This window comes from Anopheles gambiae, chromosome 3, assembly GCF_943734735.2.
Source record: "Anopheles gambiae chromosome 3, idAnoGambNW_F1_1, whole genome shotgun sequence".
NCBI lineage: Eukaryota > Metazoa > Arthropoda > Insecta > Diptera > Culicidae > Anopheles > Anopheles gambiae.
This window is the reverse complement of record NC_064602.1, coordinates 33,342,634-33,370,333: the sequence shown is the minus strand read 5'-3', so window position 1 is coordinate 33,370,333 and position 27,700 is coordinate 33,342,634. Positions and strand designations below refer to the sequence as shown.

At 46.2% G+C, this 27,700-nt stretch overlaps 4 protein-coding genes and 2 long non-coding RNA genes across 8 annotated transcripts in view; 2 read left to right on the top strand and 4 right to left on the bottom strand.

Annotated features, from left to right (window-relative positions):
• Positions 1–14: 14 nt before the first annotated feature.
• On the top strand, positions 15–1,944 carry LOC1269234 (kynurenine formamidase). The gene is made up of 3 exons (XM_307845.5): positions 15–876; positions 979–1,294; positions 1,383–1,944. Exons 1-3 carry the CDS (start codon positions 453–455, stop codon positions 1,873–1,875), a joined length of 1,233 nt encoding a protein of 410 aa, XP_307845.5. The 5' UTR covers positions 15–452; the 3' UTR covers positions 1,876–1,944.
• Positions 1,945–2,050: 106 nt separating this feature from the next.
• On the bottom strand, positions 2,051–6,640 carry LOC5668164 (daxx-like protein). The gene is made up of 3 exons (XM_061659117.1): positions 6,199–6,640; positions 4,360–5,900; positions 2,051–3,335 (listed from the first exon to the last, which is right to left on the bottom strand). The coding sequence occupies exons 1-3, from the start codon at positions 6,247–6,249 to the stop codon at positions 2,888–2,890; spliced, it is 2,040 nt and encodes a 679-aa protein (XP_061515101.1). The 5' UTR covers positions 6,250–6,640; the 3' UTR covers positions 2,051–2,887.
• Positions 6,641–7,760: 1,120 nt separating this feature from the next.
• LOC1269220 (small ribosomal subunit protein eS21) lies at positions 7,761–8,671 on the bottom strand. Of its 2 annotated transcripts, XM_307843.5 has the most exons (4): positions 8,532–8,669; positions 8,391–8,449; positions 7,913–8,104; positions 7,761–7,829 (listed from the first exon to the last, which is right to left on the bottom strand). In XM_307843.5, exons 2-4 carry the CDS (start codon positions 8,438–8,440, stop codon positions 7,820–7,822), a joined length of 252 nt encoding a protein of 83 aa, XP_307843.4. In that variant the 5' UTR covers positions 8,441–8,449; positions 8,532–8,669; the 3' UTR covers positions 7,761–7,819. The 2 variants fall into 2 exon arrangements, with proteins under 2 accessions (XP_307843.4, XP_061515105.1); XM_061659121.1 differs by lacking the exon at positions 7,761–7,829 and having other exon boundaries at positions 7,909–8,104; positions 8,532–8,671.
• A 142-nt stretch (positions 8,672–8,813) lies between these two features.
• LOC1269227 (ankyrin repeat domain-containing protein 29) overlaps positions 8,814–27,700 on the top strand; it is a 238,270-nt gene continuing 219,383 nt past the window's right edge. The window contains exons 1-2 of one of the 2 annotated variants that reach the window (XM_061659119.1): positions 8,814–9,135; positions 22,879–23,829. In XM_061659119.1, coding sequence (XP_061515103.1) covers positions 23,818–23,829 — 12 coding nt within the window. In that variant the 5' untranslated portion in view covers positions 8,814–9,135; positions 22,879–23,817. Of the gene's footprint in view, positions 9,136–13,149; positions 13,746–22,878; positions 23,830–27,700 lie in introns of those variants that run through there. The other variant, XM_061659118.1, reaches the window with a different exon arrangement.
• LOC133393582 (uncharacterized) lies at positions 13,817–14,354 on the bottom strand. Its single transcript, XR_009766265.1, has 2 exons — positions 14,027–14,354; positions 13,817–13,949 (listed from the first exon to the last, which is right to left on the bottom strand). It is a non-coding gene; the product is annotated as an uncharacterized LOC133393582 (long non-coding RNA).
• Positions 15,946–16,399, bottom strand: LOC1269229 (uncharacterized). The gene is made up of 2 exons (XR_009766116.1): positions 16,152–16,399; positions 15,946–16,081 (listed from the first exon to the last, which is right to left on the bottom strand). It is a non-coding gene; the product is annotated as an uncharacterized LOC1269229 (long non-coding RNA).

Below are 27,700 nucleotides of genomic sequence, written 5' to 3'. Positions count from 1 at the left end.
AATCCAACAAGTGTGTTATCATGTTTGATAACACACTAATAACTAGCGTGATTTTTACCTATCCACAAAACTCAACAGTCAACCGTTGGACGGTTTGCTACACCCTCTCGAACAGCGATTGGTTTCAGTTTCGTATCCGTCAACGCACCGGTAAGATCGGCCGGCCTGAGAAAGGGCACGTAAGGTTTCCTTCCCTCTATATTTCCCCGTTTTCATTCGTCGCCTGCACGCTTAGTCATCGCTGCCCAAGCGTGCACCGTAATAGGATTCTGCCGTCTACCGACCGTTCCCGTTTTCGTAACCCGACGAGAGGAGCTACCTGAAGCAAAAAAAGAGGGGGAGAGGGCGTGCTGCTTATAATACAGTCACAGTGGCGAAAAGCAAAAGCAAGGAAAAGAAAAGGGAGCGAGAGCAAAGCCGAAAGCAAACACCACCGCCGAGCCCGAAAAAACATGGCTAAGCAAATCGGCATCGAACGGGCTGGAGGAGAAGACCGACTGATAACGCATTATACTCACCATCACCGTCGCTGCAGATCGCTCATCAGTAGGGCGGTATTAGTCGTGTTGTGTTTTGCGCTCGCCGCTAATCAATACCAGTCGGGATCGGGGACAGTTGTAGTAGCAGCAGCAGCAGCAGCAAGTACCACCACACCGCCCGTACAAGTGACCCGCTGGCTGGGGAAGCTATCCCGCTACGTACAGTTTCGCGGCGGAAAGACACCGTTAACCTGCCAGGGCATTATGGAGCAAGACGGTCCACCTTCGGAGAGTACGCTGATCACGTGGGAAAAGCAGTACTCCCCATCGGCGTGGAGCGTTCGCTTTCCAACGCCCGCCGAAGTGATCGACTATCATGTGAAGTTTGTAAAAAGTGGTTAGTGGTTGTTGTTTTTTTGTCATCCTCGTGTTATTCGAGATTATTCCTACATGTCGTCGTGCACAATCACACGCTAAATCAACACGCTTTTCGTTACAGAAAGCGACAAGAACAGGGAGCAGCTGGAAACGCTGCTGGACGTCCCGTACGGCAGTGGCGATCGGGACAAGGTCGACATTTACGGTGAAAATCTGCCCCCGGATGCACCGCTGTTTGTGTACGTGCACGGTGGCTACTGGCAGATGCTGGAGAAGGAAACGTCCGCCTATCCGGCGAAGCCACTCGTCGACCGTGGCGTGCGGGTGATGATCGTGGGCTACGAGCTGTGCCCGGAGGTAACGCTGGAGGAGCTGGTACGGCAGATGAAGGCGGCCGGAGAGTTTGTGCTGAACTATGCCACCGAAAATGGTGTCCGGTAAGATCCTATCTAGGTGTAGATTCCCTTTTTTTAAATTCATTTAACAACCTTTTTTCTCTCTCTCTCTCTCCACACGCATCTCCAGACACATTTCGATCGCGGGCCATTCGGCTGGTGCTCACCTGATCGCTAGCATGCTGGACCGGCCGTTCATGGATGCGGTTGGCGAGGAGCTTGCCCTGCTCAAGGATGTGTATCTCATCTCGGGCGTTTACAATGTGCAGGAGCTACGCTACACGAAGAGTGTGAACAAGGACAATCTGCTTGGTATCAATGATGCGAATGCGAAATCGCTATCCCCGCTGTACGCTAGCTACGAGCATCTGCGACCGATTGTCGAGCAGCAGCAGGGTGGAGCGCTACGGTTTCACGTGTACGTTGCCGAGCATGATAGTGATGTGTTTCGTGAGATGGCCGTTAAGATGAGCGAATTGTTGCGATCGTACGGGATGCGGTGCGATCTGAGCGTGCTGCCCGGCCTCGATCACTTCGATATAGTGGAAAAGCTTGCCTCCGCTGACTACACGATCACGGCCGCTATCTTGGCCGGTGTGGCGGCGGCTGGGGAGAAGAGTTAGGGGAAAAGGGGGGTAAATAATGTGTTAAAACGATTGTTTTTTTGAATAAAATTTAAATTGCAATACTCACACTGTTGAGGAGAGTCCATTGATTCCAAATATTGTCATGCAGCATACGGGAATTTCTTTTCGGCCAGTGTTTTAGCGACAATGTACACAAACACTTTCGTGTATGTTAAAGTGGAAAAATACGTTTCGTCACATGAATTTTTATTCCGATGTTTTTGTTGTGTGTTGTTGTTGTCTTTAGACTCTTTTCTTTCATTTCATTTTCACAGAATAACTCTCTCTCTCTCTCTCTCTCTCTCTATCTCTCTCTCTCTCTCTCTCTCTCTCTCTCTCTCTCTCTCTCATTTCTCAACCAGGAAACCTCCCATACCAATCCATTGATTCGGGCTGGATTATTTCCTCTACTACACACATTTTCCCTTTCGTGTGATTTGTTTGTTGGAAAAGCTTTCGGTATTTCAGTCGCTTGACAAATATCTGTCCGAATTAAAGAAGAGAAGCAGCACAATTATGGTGGATCGCTTCCGATTATGCTGCAGCTAGTAGTACGTGGTCAAAATTTTACACAGAAAGAAAAGGGGGGAAATTAAATAGGGGCTCTTTCGCGGGGGCTTCTATTCATAGAAGGAAGGGCCCGGTCGTGCCCAATTTCGTCTTGAATTTGAAATCTAGACTAGACACCGTCGTCTCTTTATCTCCCTTTACAGTCTATGTTAATTTTAAGAAGAAAGTAAAGTGTTGAAAGGAGGTTTTTTGTGTGGAAAGCAAAACTAAAGAAGGAAGAGAAATTGTGAAAGTGAGAGGAAAAGGTTTGAAAAAATTGCACCTGTTAACAATTATTTTTACAACATTTCGACTTCGGTTCGTAGCCTTAGACCCTAGAGGTCCTTCTTTTCGGCTGCTTCACGATCGCACAACACGAGATCAGGCGAAATATGATAAACCCTATTTACACGCTCAGCTTGGTGGTGGTGGTGGTGTTGGTGATGACGTTTGGCAAATGCTACGAATCTAGCACTATTAGCTCATCGTCATCGGAAATGACCACATCCTCGAACGTGTCCGGTCGGACGTTCTCCTTCGTGGTGGATTCAAATTCGTCCTCATCATCGTCTTCCTCATCTTCCTCGTCGTCATCCTCATCCTCGTCATCATCATCATCTTCTTCGTCTTCGGTATCGTGTAGTGTGGTGGTTTCCGTTTCTCCATTCGCAACGGTGGCTTTACTGTTGGTGGCGGCCACAGGCTGGCGGCTTGTGTCCGTAGTAGCACTCCGTTTATTGCTGCTACTGCTGGATGGCATCGGTACGGAACTTTGGCTGGTATTAGTAGTAGTAGTAGTAGTAGTAGTGGTGGCGGAGGTGGTGGCGGAGCTGCTGCTACTTTCCTTGTCCGCTTTGTGCTTCTTTTCGTGCTCTTCCTCCTTATTGGTAAGTTCCTTTTCGGCATATCTTTGGGTGGGGGAGAAGAATAAATCGTAATTGTTACATTGTTTGGGAGATTTTGTCCTCAGAGAAACCCTGTATAGAGCCTTTATAGCGATAAAGGAATATGAACGCAGTGCTGCAAAATTGTCACTGTCAATGTCGTTAAAAAATCTGGCTGAAACAAAATCCATGTCAGCGTCACGTACTCAATTGTGATGATCAGAGGTGATACTCAAAACGATTGGTCTCAAACGAACAATCAAATGCTTCGTGACGTTTTTGCGACCATCGCTTGGTCAGTCACTATGTCATGACTTTTTTTGTTGTACAGTGATCAGTTCTGCAAAATGTCACTGTCATGGTTATGACAAATTGCGGTTGAAACAAAATCCATGTCAGCATCACGAGCTCTACTGTGATGATCAGAGGCGAGCCTCAAACAGTTGGTGCGACCATCACATGCTTGGTGACATTGTGTGCAAACAACTCTTGGTCAGTCACTTGGTCGTGAAATTTTGTATCGGTGATCATCACGATAGTCATAGGAGATATGCGGTGCTTGCGAGTGGTTCCAAGAAACAAAATGAGTTTTTTTCTCTTTCTGTTTGACATGACTGACAATCAAAGCAGACAGAGTGAGAAAAAATGCTCATGTTGTTGCATGAGACCACACGGCAACTATATTCCAAGAATGTCGTGATTATCACCGACAGAAAAAGTCGTGGCCAAGTGAGTGACCAAGACCACTTGTCTTACCAGTGATCATCTCGGTAGGGTACGTGAGCTGCGCTCAGCTTGTCAGTCAGAGTTTCTCGTTTAACTCAAGCATTCACATGTCGTTTTTGGGCATGTCATGACGCACTTTCATTGAGTATTAGCCGTGAGCTTCAAGCTACCACGGATACGTTTCTTACGTTCGTTGGAGAACAATCTCGTGATGCTCATGACATTTTGCAGCACTGCATGAACGCAAACAACGCGATCATAGGTTTCATTTTGAACATTAACGCTTATTAAACCACATACGAAAAGAAGCCTTGATACTCACTTATCAATGATTTTGTTCACCTTGCTGTAGTGCTTCCCGTTCTCCTCCAGCTTTTCCCGCAGCTTCGGATCGACCGTGGCCGGATCCTTCTCCTCCCCCGTATGGTACATCACCGTCTCGTACAGGTCCGTCTTTCGCCGCTTCTGCAGCTGCTTTCCCACCTTGATGAACGCATCCTGCGCGATCCGGTTCATCCGCTCCACCCCCAGCCCATACGCGTGCTTAATGTTGCAGTGCTGCAGACACTTGAGCACATCGCGAAAGTTCGGGAACGTGTTCGTCCGATTGACGAACTGGGACAGCGTGCGATTAAACTCCCCGTACTGTGTGCCCTGAAAGCAGATCGGTTTCCGCACGAGCCGGTGCGCGTTCTTGCTCTCCCCCGTGATGTCGCACAGCTTCTCGTACACCTCGAACGCGCGCTTCTTGTACCGCTCCGCCATCACGTAGGTGGAGTTGGTTTCGTGATTGAAGTCCACCTCCGCCTCCTCCATCTGCTGGATGCGCTTCATCAGCACGTAGAGCGTCCGGTTGAGGCGCGTGATCTGTCGATCCTTTTTGCTGGTGGTGCTGTTGCTGCCACTGTCGGCACTGTTGTTCGCCACTCCATCAGTGGTGCTTGGACTTGTAGCCCTCGTGACGGTGGCGCCTGCTGCAGCGGGATTGTCTTTTTCGTCGGCCGTAGCCACGGAGCGCGATTTCCGCCGCGCATTCAGCTCCTCCACAATGTTCGCCAGCTTGAGAAAGACGAGATTCGGTGTGGCCCGCACCTCGGCCGTCACCTTCGTAACCGCCTTTTTGAAGCTTTTCGAGCCGATGTAGTCCGGGTGTACGATCTCGTAGTACCGGATCAGCTTGCGCTCGATCAGCGTTTCCATGTCCTTCGAGCTGTCCGCCTTGCGGCACGCATCGAGCAGCTCCTGGAACTCTTTGCCGATCGGGTTCTTCTTCTCCACCGTCGGTTTCTTCCCTTGAGCGGAAGATCTTTTCTCACTCCGACCGCCGGTGGTGGTGCTGCCGCCGGTAGTGTTTAGCTCCGTCGTATCGTCGTTCGCCGTGCTGCTGCGGGAGCTGGCCGGTGTTGACCCCTGCACCGAGCCGGAACGTTCCCGCCGTTTGCCACCATCACCGTCATCGTCACCACCACCACCTCCGACGGCGAGCTTTTGCTGGTACTGCTTAATTTCCTGCTCCCAATCGTCCGAGTAGGTGATTGGCGCGAAGTTTTCACTCCCAACGATAATGGGCCCGCCGGCACTGTTGTTGTTGTTGTGGGGAGGTGTTTTATCGTTCGACCACCGCCTTTCCGCCTGCAGGTTCGACGCGATCGTGATCGGTTTGATGCGCTTCCGCTGTGGTTCCTGTTGTGCTGCACCGCCGCCGCCTGCTGCTGCTGCAGTGTTGGATGCACCACCGGCTGATGCACTGTTTACACCGTTCGGTTTAGAATTGCCAATGGCGGAAGCAGCGTTCCCTGTGCCCGCGGGCGATAGTTGAGCGGCTTTGCGTTTCTTCACATTGGCCGGGCTTTCCATAATCACCTAAATTGGCAAAACGAAACGAACCAAACAACAAACCCCCCCATTGTTAATTATGCTTGTGTTTATCTGTATGCGCGCCTGTACGGGCGGGCTGTCAATTCGGGAATGGGCAACACACACAGCAAACAGCAAAAAAGCGACAGTAGACAGTAGGCGCGCTAAAAGTTTGATCTTGCTTTCTTTTCTGCTGCTGGTGCTGCTTGCTTGTCCGCTGCAATTTCGCGCCCACTGTAATCCACTGTAGCCTGGCGGCGGTCGTAGGGTTAAAAACAAATTAAAGTGGACAAAGATAACTCACCCCATCATCCGAGTCCGAATCGAGCACAATTACCGACGACGATGGTTCCATGATGGTTTACAATTTCCTGTCCCGAAAAACATTTACTTATTTATGCACATTCACACAACCGGTCCTTCGTCGACTGTTCGCGCGCGCACACATTAGCGTGTTTTAATTTTCTTGTTTTTTTTTGGTTTTTTTCCTCCCGAAAGCGTGCAATCGTTTGCTTCTCGCCTCTACACACAAAGCTCGCGGAGAGAACGACGCGACGTCAATTGCCTTTCATGCGTACCTGCCTACTTTTGCTATTCGCATCTCGGTACAGATCATTATTACGCGACCTACGATGGCACGCACACACAGGACGGAACGTGCACGCACATCAACACATAGAACGTGTGTGAGAAAATAGGCACACATAAAAAAAAACCATACACATCCAGGGCGCCCTTGCATTGCACTTCTAACGATGCATCTTTAAGGGTTAATTTGTTTGCGGATACGCGGTGCGGTTGTGTTGGTGTGTGTGTGTGCGCACGCTGTCATTCTTTGTCAATTGCAGCCGTGTGTTGATCAACAATTTGTTCTATGCGCTGCTTTTGGGAGCGTGGGAAAAGCGGGAAAATTGTTGAAATTGTGCAATATTTGGGATTGTGAGGGATAGTTATGATAGGAAGAGTAATTTGGGGCCAGCAATAATTAATCGTAAATTGCTTAATGGTTTGTTTATCTAATGCACATCCCATTAGGGTCATGTCACGTACACATATGCAATTACGGGCGCAATTTTGATGTATACATGTCATTCTGGTAGAGAACATATTGGGTACATCTGTAAGTTTGGTTGTTTATTCTAAACATTAAAAATATTTATTAACCAATCCGTTGAATTAATTGTTATTTAATTTGAAATCATTTATTAAGTGACCGTTAACAATAACGGACAATATGATCGATTGAGGACCATGAGGTTTATGTTGTTGTTTTTTTTTATTATTTAGAAGCCTGAGGACTCGAAAGGAAATAGCATAAGAGAGACTCTGATAAGGTGTGAAATAAGCAATATATGTTCACCATTGTTTCTCATACAATAAAACAAAATTAATCTCTAATGAACATTCAATCAACTCAATCAATACCCAGGACGAGAGTTCAAATGACAGTTGTAATTTTCATTTTTGAAATGATAGATTTAGGTATTTAACCATCTCTTGCAATCGTGATGTTCGTCATTATAGGTTTGAAACTTCGATAAACAATCAGCATCCAGCAATGGATAATCAAGCTATTTGTTAAGGAGAGGTCGTTTATAGATATTTCAGTGCGAAGAAGCGTTTGTTAGCAGCTGACCGTTTTTTTTTTCAAGATAATTTTGCACGGAGAGACGAATGAAGCAGAGATGCTCGAAAACTCTAAACACTAAACAACCAACCGTTTTGCATGCGAAGATCATTCCTTATTCGCAGGAAAGATAAAACTCGTCTAATAAACCACAAATAACTCATCTAAGTTGTACAGCATTTGTCATCGCACCAGAAACGAAATGAAATCATTCCACACACACACACACACACCACAGATTTAAGATTTTTACGGAATTTTATTCACATGCCCCACCAAATACAACATATTATGTATTTTAATAGTTCCTGAAAGAAGAAATAATATTACCATAATCAGTACTAATCCACAACTTCCAAAATAGAAAGGCCAAAAAGGGATATAAACTTACTTGGACAGGATACCGTCCTTCTTGGCCAGACGAACGATGCAATCGTCCGATTCGCCCATACGGCGGATCTCACCGCAGATGGCGTACACCTTGGACGTGTCCAGCATGCGGCCAGTCTCCGGGTCTACGTCGACGATGTTGATCTGGATGGAGGCATGATCCTTGGCGTGGATGATGCGGTTGCTCGAAGAGCTGCAGAATCGCAACACGATCAGAGAACGAAAAGTGAGGTTAGGCACGTAAACAAAATCCGGGCTCACTGCTGGATGATGGATCACACGGCAATCACACCCCACTAAACACGGATTTTATACGGTTTTTCAGGCAAAGTGCTTCAGAAAAGGATGTAACGAACGGGATCTTTGCTATCCTTGGCTGATCCCTGTTCCCGACACGTGTTTACGATGGGTGTGTGCGTGTGTGCACCATCTGTAGCGAGCACACAGGGGCCCCATTCGCCCGTGCATGCGAAACTTACCACTTGCGGGGGCAGTACAGATCAACAAACTCTCCAGCATCGTTCTCCATTTTGGATTGCTACGGAAGAGAAAAGGCGTTAGAAAGCGATTTCGGCACAATTTTCGCTATTTGCAGCAATTTTACAGGGTAAAAAACTCACTTTTAGTCAGAGGATTTCTGGACCGACAACAACGATTGACAAATGGCGGCGAAAGAAAGAGAGAAGGAAGAAATGTGCGACAGCCGCATTTGACAGCTGTTCCGCGGTTTGACAGCTGAACTGCAAGAACGGGTTCTGGCAACTGCAAGATTATCTTGAGCGTTGGAAATTTTCTTGATTTTTCAAAAACAAACACCGAAAGAAAGCCTCGTGTGAAAAATGTGGCCGCTTTGTGTCTTTTGGTAATTACAATTAAAAATTAAACAGTTTTAGTTAGTTTTTTTTAGTAGTTTTTAAAATGATCGGCCGTTTTGCGTTCGAAGAAGCTTTCGCGGCCTTTGTTGACATTCGAAAGCTCTGTGCTTGGTCCGTCGTGCGAAACAGGTGGTGGTAGGCCGTGGAAAACTTGCAAAAGCATCGCCGGAAACGATGCATCGAAGCTTCGCGTCGTGGGAAATCGTCCTTGCCGGTTCTTGTGTGTGCGTGCGCGTGTGTGTGTGTATACGATTGCATCGGAATGTAAATATTGTGAGTGTCAAAAGTAAAACGGTGTAAATGTTTCACTAGCTGGGTGGTTTTGGCAGTAAACAACAAGAAATTACAGGTAGTTTTCCTCCTTATCCCCATGTCCTTTTGTAGCTGGAGAGCTTTTCCCCTGGCAGGAAGCTTTCCCACCAGCCCAGCAAGTTGAATCCTTTCCTGTGTGGGACGTAAACAAAACTGGCATATCTAACGAATCTGTTCACCTTTCTCCATTAGCAGCATGGTGCGTACGCAAACCGCGTTTCCGGTTTCGGCCGGGGGAGAGAGAGAGACCGGATATGGGGCTATAAATAGAATAGGACACCGTCGTCACCAATGGATTACGTAAACACGGGGCCCTGTCCTAAGAGCGAGGTCTCCCGAGCAGCGTTCCGTTTCGTTGCGGTTGTCCATTTATCTTCCCTTCTAATGGCACACGCACACACCGTGGTTGCTCAAGAACGAAGAAGGCCGGAGCCGGGGCGCCGGAAGTAGCGTGAAAGCGAATGTCAGAAACAGCGACAGAAACAGCCGAAAGAGACGGGCGCGAAGGTAAAGAAAGCAATGGCTCGATGATGGTGGGCTTTTACGAAGCCCGGCTCCGGTTACCGATTTGGAGTTATTCTTTTCCTTTGAGCTCCCGTACCAGGTCCTTCTCGTGCTGTCGGAAATGGACCCGCCCCGCCTGCCTGGTGGGTGGTTTTCTTACCCGTGCCCTCCCAACCATCGTTGCTCACCAACGATCGATTTGGATGCAAAGATAAAACCGTTTTGTTGATTACGGTTTTATTGGTAAGGAAAGTGGTGAAACACACCACTACGCCCGTGACCATGAGGAGAGGGGATGGAGGGTGTGGGCTACGCCGTGCGTACCAATATACACGTGCTTCGTTCGGTTCCCCTTCTTTCGCATAATCCATGCGTCATGACACTGATGGCCTGAACGAACGCACCCGCAGCGGTGCTGCCGTTCGATGGACTCCGACTTCCCATCGCGAGTGGAGGGTTGCTTTCTATGCTGCTGCCGGTTTTGCTGGCGATTCAAATTCAATCACGCACATGCACCCCGCGATAACCGTTGCTTTCCTCTCGGTAGCGCATTCCTCCGGTACATGACCTCCAAAAAGCACCGGCTACATATGCACCGTTGCCGCCGTTGCTTCCGCCACTGGCCAAGCAGCAAAGGAGGGGAAGCAAAACGAATGGCGGCACAGCGGGAAACAATGGTTAATGTGGTAGAAAACAAAAGGAAAAGTGTTGCACCTCGTGTGTGTTTGTGGATGGTAATAGTTAACCGAAAGTTTTGCCTTTTTGGTGCTTATGGTGGGATTTTAACCATCTGTTGCGATGGTCGAGGATTTGTTAGGGGGGAAGAGATCGGCAACATTATCGATCCAGTGAGAAGTTAAAGAAAGTCTGACGACGGACGGTGCGTGGGGCTATGCAAATCGAACAATATCTAATCTACTGACTCTACAGACATCATACTCCTTTGGGGTAATGGAGATTTAAATTGAGAAAGCTTATTTTTGGCGTTATATTATCTATCGTATGTTATGCTTGCTTCTATGTGGCATTCTAATCACGCATAAACTCATAATATGATAGTCAGTCCTGCGTATAGAAGGATCGGTTCATACGTGGTTTGAACCATTCACTCTTACTCCCTGCCTTTGAGGGTGTGAGGTCCTGCAGATAGAACGCTGCTGATTATGGTCCAGTATCTTCCCAAAAAGAAACGCTTTGTTTGGTATTGTTTGATGGTGTCTCACAGTGATCTACGACAATCTCAAAAGTCACGACATCTCCACCAGAAAAGCGCTGTAGAATTCCAATTGGATTCCGCTTTAGCCTCTCCAATAAGGGTACCATGCACTTCCCGTGACACAAAATCCAATGAAGGCTTCAGCGCGCTAAAATTATGACTTCCAGTGCAAAATAGCCTAGAAAGAGAGCCCCAAAAGTATCAGAACCCTTCAAAATACGTGTAAATCGATTGTGATCGTGAACCAAATTAGCAATGTAATTAAGGTTAGGAGTAACGCGCAATACATTTGTTTCTTTCTGGCTTGGATGGCGAAATTTTTATGTGGAACTTGTCAAAAAACTGCTGTGAATGGTTTATGGTTTGGAGCAGGTATTAGATCGGTTTCGGAGCTGCAACTTCGGAGCTGGTTCCTTCCTTGTCAGAGGCAAGGCTAGGTACAGTTCTAGAATCGTTCGAAAGTTCGAAAGTCAATATTAGTTACAGGAACATCATGGCATCGGGAACACCGACCGGTACGGGTTCAGTATCAGATACAGGAACTGATATGGATCGGGGATCGAATCCATTTTTTATGTTCCTGGACCTGTATGTGTCCAAGATCAGTTCCTGGATCAGAATGGGGCCAGGATATGTTCTGTATGGGTTCGTTGACGGTTTCAGGACCGGTAAGAGTTCAGCATCGAATCCAGGATCTTTATGGGCTCAATCTCAGTTTCAGCACCTGCATGGGGTCAAGATCTGTTCTAGAAACATGATGGATTTGGGATCAGTACCAGGATCCGTGTAGGATCGGGGCCAATTTTGAGAGGTGTATATGCTTGTGATCGGTTTCCAGTAACTGAACCAGTTTCTCTTGACGTCCCTCCTGGGATTGATGAGACTGGTAACTGCGTTGTATATTATAAATAAAAAACCTGTTGGGCGCTCCCTAGAGTTAACCGAATAAGTTTGAGAAGCCCTGTAACCAGACTAAATGAACTAGTCAGAACAAAATTGCAACTGAACTTGTCAAGACCGATATGCTGCTATTTATTACCCACTAATTGTACCGTTCTATGCATCATTGTATGTAACAGGTGACATCATCGCCAACAGTCTCCAACACCAAGAAGATCTCGCTCCAGCAAGTGCACTGTATTGACATTAACACCATAAAACATAAAATTCGCCTACTAGATGTATCTTGCGTGTTCTTATCGTACCGGTTGAACCTTCCTGAAGCCTTTTTGTTGCATCTGCGGCCTAGAGTAAGAGAAATTCTTATCAAGAAGCAGCAGCAGCTTCATTGACACCACTGCGTGGTCCGTTATCATGCAACTACCAGGTGAAGATAAAAATTGTACCTATATCGGTGCCACCAAACCAAGCCACAGGTTGTGGTTCTTGTGTTTTTCTGTTTACCGGACCATCCCGACGGCTGTACGTACCGTACAGGGCGACAAAGTGCTACACTTCTCTCCGTGTGCTTTCGTGCTCCGATGTGATTGCACAACAAGTCCCCGACAAGTGGTCGCAAAAATCTAGGTGAGATGATGACGAGCGCCCGGCTTTAGACGCGTCCAGATGCGAAATTCCATCGATACCGGTTGTTTTGTGGTTAGCGCGGTTTGGCCCTGCGCGCCCGGTTATCTAAGCGAGTATTTGCTCCGGATACAGTGTCCAAAAGGAGGCGGAAGACAGGTTCCTTGGTTGGTAAGCCCATCACATTGAAACCGTTTTTTTTGCTCTAAAAGAGAGTCCCAGCGAGTTCTATTTGGACTGTTCCTCGTTTTACGGACCATCCAGTTCTTGACTCCATTCCATTGGGCTTGTTGCGAGAGACCTTGGGAAGGGTGTGTGTGTGTTGTACGCATTGCAGGGTGCATCTTCGAGTTCAGTAACACGTGGAAAATCGACACGAAAAAGGCGGCCAGCCAGCCGGTTAGTTGTGGTTGCGGAGCAAGAGCGAGAGAGAGACAGATGGGAAAGTGAACGCATACGGGCGGTGGTGGCGTGTGCCGTTCCGCACCTCCATCGTCAACACACACTCACACACGTATATGGTCCAAAACGGGGAGGGAGGAAAGAAGTAGCGCTGCGAGATGCGCGCGCCCGATCGTAGGCAATACACGCGTGTCTGGTGCCGTTCAACCGCGTGCCCTTTTTTTCCTCCACCTGCTTCGGATGCACTTACCTGGCAAGTAGAGTGGATAATGGGAGGGTTTCTTCGCCCGTCAGTGGTTACCGTTTGGCTTTGGTAGCGCATCGGGTGGTGGTGGTAGCGATAGTGCTTGAATTGGTTTAATGATGTTTATATTTCCGATCCCCCCGGGCGCGCGCTTGCAGTCTCGTGCGAATCGTGATCGGCTGTGGAAGGAAAATCAACACGATTGTTTTCCGTCCGTCGGTTGTACCGAGTGTGTGTGTTAGTGAGGGGTGGAAATAGATATATTTTTAAAAATCGATCACACGCGTGCCGCCGATTCGAGCTGAGCGCTCGAAAGGGGAAAAACGATCGATCAGCTGTTGCGTGATCCACCCACCTAGAACCAGGTGGGCTTGTTGGGTGTGATTAAGACCAGGTGATTCATTGTTTTGAAACAAACACACACACGCACAGTGTGTGTTATCTGTGGTGTGTGCATCGGTGTGACAAATATAAGATCAGCTAGGAAAAGGCAAGTTCTAATTCCACTTCTCCGTTGCTGCTATCTGCGGTTGGCGCGTGGCATGTGTTGTGGTGTGGCCTTACGTGGGTGATACGTTTCATTAGTGTCGTGTGTGTTCTGTATTCGTTCTGGAAGTTGTTACAGCTCATTTAGTGCTGCTTAGTGCTTCCGTGTGTGTCGTCGTTTCTACTGCAGAGTTTGCAAAACTAGTAAAAAACTGTGTTTTTGTTTGTTAATATTTCTGGATTTTACAACAAAAATCAACGGCACGCATAGGTAAGCTGCGATCATCCTCGATTGAGATTTAAGAAAATTGGCAACATTAAGCACAAATACACATACACAAGTTTGTTTTTCATTAGTGCAGGATTAAATGTATATTTTTTTATTGGAACCGATCATCTTTGTCATATTTCGTTTTGGGTTCGCCGGACTACCCGGGCCATCGCTTCGTGCAACTAGGATTTGCCGGTTACAGCCCTGCCAAAATGAATTAGGATGTGATTATTTTATTTTTAAATTGCAATTTAGGTTTTTTGTTGTTATTCAAAACTTACTCTGCTGCTCTGTCAACTAATCCGTTCGTTATTGTGTCCGATGTATCTGATCCGTGGACGCTCTGCATGCACTCGGAGCAAATCAGAAAGATGGCAATCAGCAGCAACAGGAAGAAGCTAAGGTTGGCCATGATTTTTGGGTAATTGGGTTTGGCTTGTTGCTTTACGATTGTGTCCCCAGAACGGAACTATGCCAGAGGATGTCAATTGTGGTTGCTTTTATACCCGGAGCAGTTGCGCTTGGGGTAGCATTTTTATTGTAAAGTCGTGCGAAATATTGATGTCGGAACTCCTTTACTAATTGCTCACGTTTGTGATAGTCACGAAATCATATAGAGCTCATATATCGTACAAAGTAGTAGATATGGAACGAGTGTTTTATAGTAGTTTACCCGGGAACAGTCTAGTGTCTGTCTAGTTGGACTAAATGATGTGGAAACGATTTGTTCCAGATTTTTTGGTACTACTCAGCAGTCTTAGTCAATAATTTTGTTTAAATTCATTATTCGATTGCCTGAATTGTTTTTTGAAAATGTTAAGAATTTTCAAAACCTAATATTTTCCTAATTTCTTCTATCCCATTTTGTAGTCCACGCATTAGATTAATATTTTTTTTTCCCAAGAACTACTGTTGCACAAGTCATCTTACAGGGGTTTTGAAAAATTTAGGACACTTTCTTGACACTTGCTTACTTTATATGACTTTATACGACGGAAATTGGACTCTACGGCATCCTTTTCGGACAGACTCATTGGAATTCCAATTGGATTCTAAAAAGGATGCCCCACAGTCCACTTCACGCAAGAAATAGTGTCCCAAAACTATGAGAATTCCCCGAAAAACCCTGTTAACAACTGTTACATGCTCACCCTCGTTGTTAAAGGTGCAAACGCAACCTTATAGTGGCGCTTTTGCCCTTATTTTCTAAAAAAATGTAGAAAAAACAATAGCAATCATTTCTGATTTATAAAATAACCATTTTTTAACCAAATATGATCATGAATTTGGAAGTTTTGCTAACGAAAATGCCTCATTAAATAGAGAACACGTTTTACTAGGTTTCTTCAGTGATCAGATATGATTTTAACCTCATTTCATTAGTCAATTTCCATTCCAGTAAGGCCGTGCTGCAATGATACAGCCCAAGATTTCCAGTTAAATCAGTATTTGATACATTTCTAAAGCTATCTCAGCTTTGTTCCATCAAAGATGGTTGAAAAATTAATAGAAATAATTGATTAAATCCATGTTCATGATTCCATGGAAAAATGTACAGTGAGAAGCATTAACAAAAGGACATAAATTGCTACGAAAAAGTGAAAATTATTTTATTTTCCCGTATCTTTCAATTCTTATCCGCATTTCATCCAAAACAATCCATTCAAATTGGAGGAACCAGTAAAAAGAGGCAGATATTTCTAAGTACTGCATTCATTCTTATTAAGATATACTTAATTAGAATTAAGTTACATAGTTTAAAATTACACCTGGTTCATTTTGTTTGGTAATTGTACGCTTAACATTTCTATATTGTTACAGGGTTTCCCACGATTTATTGGTCAGGTCCCATGATTTTTTGGTGCATTCCCACGATTTTTTTTTTATCGTATCCCATATAATTTTGGTTCGTTCCCATAATTTATTGGTATCGTCCGATTGGATATCAATACAAGTAAACCAAACATTCTGGGAAACGGCCAAAAAATCGTTTGAACGCACCAAAAAAATATGGGAACCAACCAAAAATTGATGGGAAACAACCAATAAATCGTGGGAAACCCTGTATTACTAAAACCTTGTAAAGGCTACCGGACACACTCAATAATAGGTTAGATGTCTCTCCGATTGCTGTAATATCTAGGAATTCTGTCGAATGTTGTATGAATAAATTAATAAAAAAACACAAAACATGAAGAAGTTTGTTTTTGATTAGTGCAGGATTAAATGTATATTATTTATTGGAATTAGCCATTTTGGTCGTATCTTGTTTTTTTTCGTTTCGGCGGATTAACCGGGCCACCTCTTCTTGCTATTAGCGAGTGCCGCCTAAAACACTGAAAAAAAAAATCACATTGTGAATTTTCTTGTAAATTTTCAATGTTTCGGTTTGTGTTAAAAACTTACCCCGATGTTCTGTCCGTTAATCCGCTCGCCACACCACCCCCCGATGTATCCGCTCCGTAAACTGCCTCCATGCAATCGGAGAAAATCAAAAAGATCGCGACCAGCAACAACAGGAAGAAGCTAAGGTTGGCCATGGTGTTTTTGTTTTGTTTGTTTGGGGTGGCTTAGGCTTTTCGTTTTAGGCGATTGTATCCACAGAATGGAACTGTGCCAGAGGATGGCAAATGTGGTTGTTTATATACCGCGAATAGTTGCGTTCGCGGCAAGTATTTTTATTGTAAAATCGTGCATAAATATTGAAGTCCACTGGAACTCCCTTACTAATTGCTCACGTTTGCTTGTTTTGCACTGTATGAAATGGTCACGAAATCATAAATTGTAGTAGATAAGCTCGGGAACAGTTTGGTAGCCATCTATTTGAGCTTGTTTGTTCCTAAGAATTGGCGCACTTAGAAACAACTATTGTCTTTAAAAAAATGCAAAACTTTAGCATTACAAACGAAATATTTCGTTAAATTACTCAATGTATTTTGCAATAGTTCATTTCTAGCTTGCAAAATATGGATCAGATATTGACCATGAACTCGGAAGATTCCTGAACAAAAGCAGTGTACATCAGATCTACATTCAATAGATTAGATAGATTAGATTATGATAGATTCATTAGGCTCATTAGGCTTCATTAGGGGGATTATGATAGATAGATTGACGTGCCGTAACAACGGTAAAGACCCAATGTCTAGAAACATTTACAAGACTATCCCAGCTTCGTTCAATCTAAGATGTTGATAAATTGAAGTTGAAGAAAGCAATGGCCCGAATGGCCAATTAATCGAACTCATTGATCAACTCTCTGTGTCCATGATTGCATGAAACAGTGTGCAAATTTGAATGAAAAACATCAACAAAAAGTTCGGAAATTTTCTAGAAAAATGCAAAAAAAAGATGCAGATGATTTAAAGATACTACTACCTCAATGTTGCATGCTTTAGTAGAATTAAGTTGTATATCTAAGCTACTTCTCGGTGTTTTAATCAATACAGGGTTTTCCACCATTTAATGGTCGGTTCCCATGATTTTTGGTGCGTTTCCACGATTTTTTTATCGCATCCAATAGATTTTTGGTTCGTTTCCATAATTTTTTGGTATTTTTCGATTGGATATCAATACATTTGGACCAACAAATTCTGGGAAACGACCAAAAAATCGTGGAAACGCACCAAAAAAATATGGGAACCCACCAAAAATTGATGGGAACCAACCAATAAATCGTGGGAAACCCTGTAAATCCGTCTAATTTGTCTAATCAAACAAAGCTGAGGACAGATCGATGTCTTATTGGACCGATAGTTTTGGCTTGATGATGTCATTTGGTGCCTAGAATCTAACCCAATCTAGCCATTTCCAATTCGGAACAAATCAATCCCGTACGAAAATGAGTAAACATCAAAAAAGGAATTTGTGTACGGAACATGTTATTTCCTTATAGGAAAAAAATCAAACCAGCACCCGTATGGGAACCTTACTAGATGAGTTGCTGCAATCTGCTTCTTGCATGCACTCGCCGGTTTGGCGTGAAGCAAAAACGGTTCCAAAACTCGCGATCCTCGTGCCACGGCCCTAATACCCGGCGACTATAACTTCACTCACAGACACAAAACTCCTAGACATAATAGGAGCTCAATTATTAGCAAACAAATTATTTGATAGACTACGATTATCTCCTTAGCGCGAGAGGTGTTTCGTCCTCCCCCTTCCAATCGGGTATCATTAAGCACTCTAGCCTCACTGGAGGCGCACTCTAAGAGTAGTAGGAAGCTCGTCGCAGCCCATTAGCGCGCGATGAAAGGTTGTATGTTGTCGCTCTTCAGCAAAACGCGACCCTCAATCCACACACACACACACACATTAACCTGTTCCTAATTTCTACCCCATCTCCCCACTCCGCTGCTTTGTTGGATCGATAAAGTGTATCCGCTCTTGGTGTGACCCGTTTGCATGGAATCAATAATTAGCACTTTGAAGTCAACAACAACGACGACGGATCCACGAACCTTCCTTCTTGAAGTTCAACCCCCCCCAGTAGATGGGGGGAGGGAAGGGGACCCCTCCATGCTATTAAGTCACCGTTAATGCCTTCCGAATGTCAAACCATTGACTCCGGCTCCGGCTGCTGAAGGCTGATTTGTGTGCTGCCTGCCAGAATGGTGCTAAAATTTGCACCCTATTGCTACACCTTCGCCCTGTGCGCGGAAGGGACTCGATGAAGGCCAGGCAAGAAGAAGGCGCGTGTGTGGGAACCCAGAAAGTGGAGCCATTTAGGGAAAGGGTTATCATACGAAGCTCCAGCAATGGAGAACTTTGTCGCAAAAGTTAGCTGGTGGAAAATGCAAATCTATTATACCCGGGGACCGTGCAAAACCGCACACAGAGGAGTAGGATCCGAGCAGCATGCAGAAGTTCAAAGTTCTCGATGTACTACTGTGCACTCCGTGTGTCGCTGCAAGCAGTTGAGCGCTTTTATGAGGCTGCTGCATGCCAGTCGAGTCCGGAGCTCTCGGAATAGTTATTTGCATCGGTAGTGGGGCGTTTGCTAAGTGATATCAGGCAAACGATTTCTGTAGCAACCCTGTACCAAACCACCCACCCACCCAATTCCAATCCCAAGCAAGTGTGGCGTGTGGCGGCTCTCCGGCACGCTCAATCATTCGCGTCACGTCCGGAAAAGCTCGGGCGAGTGTGGGGATCGCATTTAAGGGAAAACCTGCCACTCCGATATTTGAATGTCCCTGTCTCTCACCCTACACACTCACTATGCAGTTCCTCAGTTGGGGAGAGGTGTGGAAAACTGTGCCTCTGTATGTGCACATGTATGCACTTCCGGCAGGCGGACCAGCACACGCCGCTCCATATTCCCGCACCACATTTCTCTGTGAAGGGTGTGAAGAACGTGGCCACCATTTCCTTCTCCTCCTCCTTCTTGCTGTAAGTGTTTGGGGTGGAATGCAAATTAGGAAATTCGAAAACAATATACACTCTAACCACGCGACAGAACGGAGAACTCGCTACCGACGCGACGTATGACGGTAGAGCGATCGGTGGTTTGTCTGCTGTTCGCGCGCAAAACTTTCACCATTTGGTTGTAATAACAAACCCCAAAAACTATGGCGAGACGACACTCATTCCCCACAGCTATTACACACGGGGCACAGCACCGCACCGTCAGCGAAACGAAAGGTGTCAGAGGTTCGCGTTTACGCTGCGAATTATACCGTAATACGCGCCAAAAGGGCTGACCTATTTTGGAGCCTTGACGTTGATACACCGAGTGTTGGAGCGGATTTTGTTGCTTTGTTTTGGGCGCCGAAAGATGGGTGAAGTTTTGAAGCCATGCAGCTAAGCATAATTGTGCCTCCGGGAGAAACGTTCTGGAGCGCGAGTCATTCTTGGAACTGAACTGTGACATATCTGGGCATAATTATGAGTGTGGTATATCTGGAAGTCAGTGGGAAATTTATTATTGGGCCCCTTTCCCTTTTAAGATCGTTGGCTGAAATTTCTGCCTATCAGCTGTTGTATAGCAGTTTTCGAGCAGCTGTCAAAGTGGGTATAATATACAGGTGGGCTTATCTCAAGGTGCATGTAACTAGAAGTTTGATTTTCATCGCTTTTGCTACTGAATGAAGATTTCAAGAGTGTTTTGTGTATTCGTCAAGCTATCAGAAAGCCTGTCTGAGACTACCTCTTCTACATACACTTTAATTCTAGATTCCACCACCCACTCTCTTTAATACACCTTGGGATAAATGAGTTCAAGACGCTTGACTCCTTAAACTTCCCTTAAACTTCGCCAGTTTAAGGGACTTTTAGAACAAGCCCTTTAAAATCGACTGTGATATGTCCTTTTCATTGCTTTCTTCTCTGTACTTTGGGAAATTACGTTTCCCATCCTTAGCAATGATCGTATAGTCTTTTTATACGAACAAGCATCCAATTTTCTAAACATAACGTCGCATGAAATTTGCCTTATTTTTTTTGGCCAATTATTCAAGCAGATGAAATCAAAAAAGGGTTTGGACGCCCTATAGAATCCAATAGAAGTAGGTCATACATACGTACATACGAAACGTTGACGCTTTCAACACGTTTTATCAAGGTGAAATGCACAATTTCATGGTATCTTGAGCACCATTCGAGCAGATCATGGTAAAACATTTAGAACAAATGTTGGGACTTGGGATGATCTTATTTTGACATTTTTTCGAGCAGGTCAGGTATTCGATTATATTTCTAACTTTGAGCCTGTAATAATCTAGGCTGAACATCACAGGCTGGTTTTGTGTGTGGTTTTGTATAGAGTGTTTCATTTCATTTCATTTCATTTATTAATACAATATCCGCCATCAAGGCTAAATAAGGCAGACTTAAAACTAAATAAACCCTAACAAATAAACAAAATAATTCATGAAAAACTAAGCCTAACTAAACTAGTCTAGACCTAGCAAAAAAATTAAAGAAAAAAAAACAAAGGTAGAGCGTAGAGACTATCAAAACTTAATGAAACTTAGAAGAATAATTAAAGAGAATTAGAAGAAAAAATACGGTTACGGAAAGAGTTGAGAGAGGAGTCGAAATCAAAGAGATAGTAAAAGTGGTTAAACAACCTGAAACAGGATAGAATAGGATCATTGAAAGTATAGAGAGTATGACGTGTTTCAATTGACAGAGGATCACGAGGACGAAGGGAACGATAGGGAACATACAACGAGATGGACGAGAGTAAATCAGGAGCATCAGTATCAGAAAGTAATAAGCCACCAATAAAACATGCCTGAGACACTTGACGGCGGAAGCTTAAAGAGTGAAGATTGAGTAACTGCAATCGCGTTTCATAGGGAGGTAGTGAGGCAGCACCGAACAAACGACGAAAAGCAACCCTGGTAAAAAGGCGCTGAATGCTTTCAATTCTCGAACAGCCATCAATAGTAGGAGGATTCCAGATGATGCTAGCATATTCAAGAAGAGGCCTTACCAGAGCACAATAAAGGTTTCTTAAGAAGCTTTGATCTCTAAAAATAGAGGTAAAACGTAAAATAAACCCAAGAGTTCGATTAGCTTTTAGTAGAACCTCATCAAGCTGCAGTTTAAAGTTAAGACGACTGTCGAGTATAATACCAAGGTCACGGATGGACAAAACACGAGAGAGAGACGAGTTAGAGAGAGTATAGTTAAATGAAATAGGAGAAAGAGAGTGAGAGAAAGAAATAACAGAACATTTATCAGGGCACAAGCGAAGTAAGTTGGATGAACACCAATGAACAAATGCATTAAGGTAATGCTGAAGACTCATACAATCAGAAGAAGAGGACACAGGTAAAAAGATTTTGATATCATCCGCATAAAGGAGATGACCATCAGGAGGTAAAACATTACAGACATCATTGATGAACAAAGAAAACAGAAGTGGACTTAGCACACAACCCTGAGGGACACCTGACGTACAAAAAAACTCCTCAGATAAGTACGACCCGGTTTTAACCCTGCAAGATCAATTACTTAAGTATGAGGACAGCCAGCTAATAATGCCATCACCAAAACCAAGTTTAGATAGTTTAGCTAATAGTAAAGAGTGGGGCAAACTATCAAATGCAGCATGAAAGTCAGTGTATATTGCATCAAGTTGGGTACCTGCCTCAAAAGATCTGAAAATATTGGTAACAAAAGACATGAGATTAGTAGAAGTAGACCTACCAGGCATAAACCCATGCTGTGTTGACATGATTTCAGCCGCCAACTGTCAAACTCCGTATAAAAAAGCTGACTAGTATCGTAAAAGGCCCCATTATTGGAATCTGATTAAATCTTGCGTATATTGTATACCGTTACCATGAATCGAAATCTTATTGGATTCGGCAGAACTTCTCATTGTGTTCGTCGGGGGAAGTTCGAGACACCGAAAACTTCCCAAAAATAACCCCTTTTTCCGCGTCCATCAATGATCACAGGATGGTTTTCCAATTAATCGATACGCACGCACGGGCCAGCCGAGGCACATTATTTGCCGATCATTCTGGTTCTGAACCTCTAAATTGCTGCTGTATTTATAGACCCACAGCAGTGCATGCGCTTCTGCTCGTGCACGGCCAACTTTTCCCCGGTGTGATGGCGACCAGATAGGCGACCATGCCAGATACACCGCCCGGCCAACCTTGTGGAGGCAGCAGCAGCAGCAGCAGATCGGTAAGCCGAGCTCGCACAAAAACCGTTTCGCTCCCGGGAAGCCGTGTGTGTGTGGGTGGCGCACTCGTCACAGTGAAACAGATACGCCTGCCAAGGGGTGGCATAGGAGACGGCTACCTCTGGTGTGCTGAAGGAAGGAAGGCAAAGTTTATATAATTGTAGTTTAGCAAAAGTTTTGCAATATTACCCACACCCGCACGCGCGCGCGCGCGGTACCGGCGATGATGCTTGGGTTGGTGTGTTGCGTGATGTAACCAGCCGGCGGATAGATTGCAGTTTTGGAGTTCGGGCCCCCCACCCTCTGCCCCCCGGGGGTAAGGGAAGAATGCACACAGCACACATGCACACGACGCAAGACGGCGTCTCCACGAAAGCGCTAATCTAGAACGAGACACGATGATGATACCCGTACCCCGGGTGTGTACGTGGTGTGTATCCACTTTATTGGATTGTTGTTTTAAATTCTGGCTTTTTCTTCTCTTTTTAGATACACCTTAACCAACATCCCCAACCCGAGAAGGGGCACTGGCATCACAGGAGGCTTTTGCTGTGCGGACGGGTGCGTATCTCGAGTGTGTGAAAGGGAAAAGTAGGCGCTGTCTGGGAAGTTGCCATTTGATCTGTGAAGGTGACGTGCGTGCGAAATCGACCAGGCTTCTTCAAGCTGTGAGTGTGGCAAAGTGAACAGCAAAAAACAAGGAAATTATCTCACTTAAAGCAGGGCGGTGCCCTACATATTGCCCTACGCATTTGATCCCTGGGTTTGCGGTCGTTATTTGTTTTTGCCGTTCATCTCTCTTCGATTATAAATACGTTTCCGTTGTAATTCCCGCGTTTAATTGCCTCCGATTAGTGTGACAAAAAGTGTGATTAAGTGAGTAAAGCGATAAAAACAAATCCCGCGCCTGTATCGTGCATCGTGTGTAGTAGTAAGAAACAAAGAGAGCGTGCTGTAGGAGGAGAGCTAATTCACCCGCCTTTGCTCGTGGCCCCGATCGAATGTGTCTTTATCGCTCTTTAATAGTGTGTTGAATGTGTAGCAGAAAAAGAGAAGCTACACAAGCTGTTTTTCTTCGCGTGAGCTTAATTAAATACCATCTACCGTCGGGGCACAAGGCCACGGAGGGAAAGAGAGCATTAAAGAAAGAAGGGCTTAGAAAGGGAAAAACCTCATCTTCATCGGACGTGCGCTCACGCTTCCCTTTTTGTGCTGTGAAGGAGAAAGCAGCGGAAGCAGCGCCCGTCCCAGTGGACACAAGCTTTTGTCATTTTCAATCATTCCCCGTCCACCCCGTTCGTGAAAGGTTCCAATCGATCCTGAAACTGCAACTACTGCTACAACACAGCACTTCAACACCGGTGGCGGGGGCGCAGACGAGGAAAACAGTCCCGTCTACGCTCGGCAAATCGGATCAGCGAAATTGGAATGTCATTGAAGGTAAGCAGCAGCCCCATTTCCCCCTTTTTGCACACACACGCACACAGTTGACTTTGACCTGAGGAAAATGGTTTATTTTTAGGAGGTACAGGCAGGCGGTGTGGTGTGGTGTGGGAATGTCCTTCGGGAGCTTTGTGTCGTCGGTTTTCGTTTGCGTTATTAATTACACCATCGATTTATATATATAAATCCCCCCGCTTTGCAACCCGCTGAACTTCCCTTTCTGTAGCAGAACTGGCCACGGGGGGATTACTTCTATCGTTCGCTCCACTGCTGATTGGCTTTTTCTCTTGTCCCTCCTCACCGTTTAAGCGTAAGCGACAGCGAGCGGAGGCAGCCGGGCGGTTTGGGAGTAGCTTATTAATTGAACACGAGATTGCAAGCAACTGGCCGCTTGGTTTCCTTTATCCTGTCAGCCTGCGTTTTTTTTTTTTTTGTTTGTGCCCTCGGTCCGTGGCGTGCGGCGACAAGCTGTCCGGCGGGCAGCAAAATTAACTCATCTGAAAGATTTATTAGCCGCCCCGCCGCACATACAGTGTGTGTTTGTATGGCCAGTTTTTCTTGCCCTGAAGATGTGATGGGACACCCTCCCCACCCCCGGGGAAGGTGGGTGGATCCGAACGAACGTGATGTAAATATTTAATAATGCTTCATTCAATTCTATTTTAGCCCATGCCCATGTCTGTGTTTGTTTGTATCGGAAAAATGAAAGCTGCTAGAAAGAGACCAAACACACCGGAAAGGAGAAGGGATAATCGGCAAGAAAGTAATCGGGACCGGCTTGCAAGCTTGAGATGCGATCCGGGGGGCAAACCGTTTGCCATTGCTGCGCGCGCGACCTCACCTCACCTGGTACTATAATTGTTCGCTTGAGAATGCAAATAACCACTGCAGCAGCAGCAGCACCAGAGAGTGCAATCGTGCTGTGAAAAGCGAACACGGCAGGGTCGGACGGCACACACAACGCATCGTCGTGTCTTGGCCTCGATTCTAGAGCACGCAGTCAAGTCGAACAAATATTGATCTGCTGATAGTATCGTGCGTCGGCGTGGCACGCTGCTAAACGCCCGGGATGCGTTTCTGTGTTGCATATTGCACCGTGGCGTCATTCGGTAGAAGCGGCCACTGCTTCACATCATCATTATCGCCTCCCTCGATCTCGTGTCTAGCTTTGAAGCGAGAGAGACAGAGAGCGCAAAGAGGCAACGGCGCTGTGTGTTTGCCGTGTGTGCCGGCTGAAATGAGGCGTGTGCTCTGGAACGGGGCTAGAATCTCCGCGCCGTGAGTTTGCAGTAACAGTAGTCTCGGGTGTGCTCATGGGCAGGGCGGGGGGGTTGCCGATGGTCACGCGAGGACCACTTCCGACGCGGCGATGTGTAGAACTCTGGAACGCTGCGGGTTTTCCTCCTCGCAGTTCTAGGCTTTCGACGGCACAAACGCTACATTTCAGTTTCCATTCCATTGCACACACACACACACACGCGAGCGCACTTGGTCGGTCTAAGCAGAATGTCCGTCTGCCAACTGCAGTGTGCAGCGCGCCCGACGATGCACACCAGATGCACACAAGAAAAAGGGAAAATAATGTGCCGAGCCCTTGGGGTAGCTACGATGGCTGCGGGGCTGTGTGGATAGGTGGATAGGAGGCAAGTTTATTGCCAGTTTATGGTGCGTTTGTTCGCGATTAGCTTTCTCCCCCCCCCTTCCGGGTGTTGTGTGTGTGTGGATTGAGCGTTTGTTTTTTCATCTTCTTGCTCTGCCCGAGAAGCAATTCGGAGAATGTAGGGCCTGCCTGTGTGTGAGCACACATTGCAGGCGCGAGCTCGTGTGATACGGGACGGGTTGCAATTGCATGGATGATACAGAACGGATCGTGGGGGGGGGGGGGGGGGAGGCTGGTGGACAGGTGAGCGAGATTTGATCCCTGCGACACCGTTTGCGAAACCGTTTAACCGACCCAACAGACGGACCGACGGACGGCCCGATAATCCGTTATGATCAGGCCCGGCCCAGCCGTACAGCGCGTTTGAGCGCGCTTTGGGCCACGGGGACACCCAACTGAGGTGACCCAGTTTTTTTGTTGTTGTTGCGTGCCTGTGTGCTTGTACCCAACGGCGATCGGCAAATCGGTCGGTCATGGCGGCGCCCAATGACGGAAAGCGATTTCCCACAGACAGACGCTCGCTCGCGCGTTTGGCCACCGTCGATTTCGGGTCGTCTATTGATATTTGGACAGGAATTTATTAACACTTGTAGTCGCACACCCGTTCCCTGCCCCGTGGGGGGAGGTTTTGGCTTCCCCCTCCCGTCTCCCTATCCCACCAGAGTAGTGTGGATGATTGGCATCGGAAATTTGACGGCGAGTGCTTGGTGCTTTTTTGTTGCTTTCGTTGCTTTAGGGGGCGGTTTTTTTTGGGGGGAGATGAAGGCAAAGCAAACGAACTTCCGGTCATGCCCAGCCCTGCCGAACAACGCATATGTGGGAAATGTCGCGATGACGACAACGGACACATCATCCTGTGCAAATATTGGCGGAAACTCATTTGCGGCCTGCTGTCTACCGGCGAAGCCGGCCTGCCGTCTGCCTGCAGGAATTGGACATGGTGTTAATTTGCTGCCTAGTACCCTGTACTACTCTGTGTGTCTCTGTCTCTGTGTCTGTGTGTGAAGATATTCGTTTTACTGGTTTGATTTTGAATAGCGAAGCTCCTGGCTTTCCAGGCTGTTGGACATCATAACGCTGTTGCGAATCATGTCCGGAAAGCAACTTCAAAACGTTACATCGTATCAGGGCGATATTACTCCGCCATCATCAATGATGGCCAGGGCAACCATAGTTTGGGCCGGATAATAATCGGGGAGATGGGAGATGAGAATGTGTCAACTTGAACAAGAGACTGGAACAAAAAACGAACTCCCCAAACGATGGGGATTTGAAAAAAGGGACCCTAACACACGGAGGAGTCCAGTCAATTAGGCTCAGATTACGCAGCACCCTAGAATTACATGGCCGGGTCAGCACCGAAACATCCAGCCGGGTCACGCTTGACAAAATCCAGCAGTACCTGAAGGGATTTTCGAGCATTCTGGGTGCTTCGTGCAGGCCGTAACGTGAGGGGGGGGGGGGGGGGGGGGGGGGCGTAATATTGTTGATGGTGTGCTGCCGGATATTTCTTGCTCTATCGATTAATGTCTCGTCGTGTTTTTTGTTTTGGTTCATTCTCCCTTCACTCAGAACCTACCAAAAAACGGTGGTGCGTTGTTTCAGAAGTAGCCTATGCTCGCCTCGTACTGCTGGTCTCTTACACCAGCAGGTTGGGGGAGTTTTTTTTGCTCACTGTTCGGATTATGTTGCGATTTTTATGATGTACTCTCGGACGCCCCAGCCTGTTCGCGTTGCGTTCAAGAGCTGCCCGCTGGATGATGGAGATGGAGATTGATGGCTTGACGGTTGGCTTCTTTGTCGTGCATGGATTATCTTTCGGTCGTAAAACTCTTCCCGTCTATACCCGGGTGTGTGGTGTTGCGTGCTGGAGCAGAAGAAGAAGAAGAAGAAGCAGGTCTGTAATGGATCGAATCCCCGCATACCCAACACACGAACAGTTACTGTAAATGACGCCTCATATGGAAGAGGGGATAACGCTTTTTCGGGAGAGCGGCATCGGGGGCCACTTCCCTAATGCGCGAACCAGGCGGAACTGGGCAAGAGTTCTTTTGCTGCTGCTTCCGTAAATCGGCCGACGACAGTCCCACCGGTGACAGTGCAGTGAATTATACATCAGCTTGCCGTGTTTACCGTGTACTACGTACCGGGGGCATGTTAACGCCCGGCGGTGAGCTGTGTGCTAGTTTACATGCTTGCGCTTCTTGC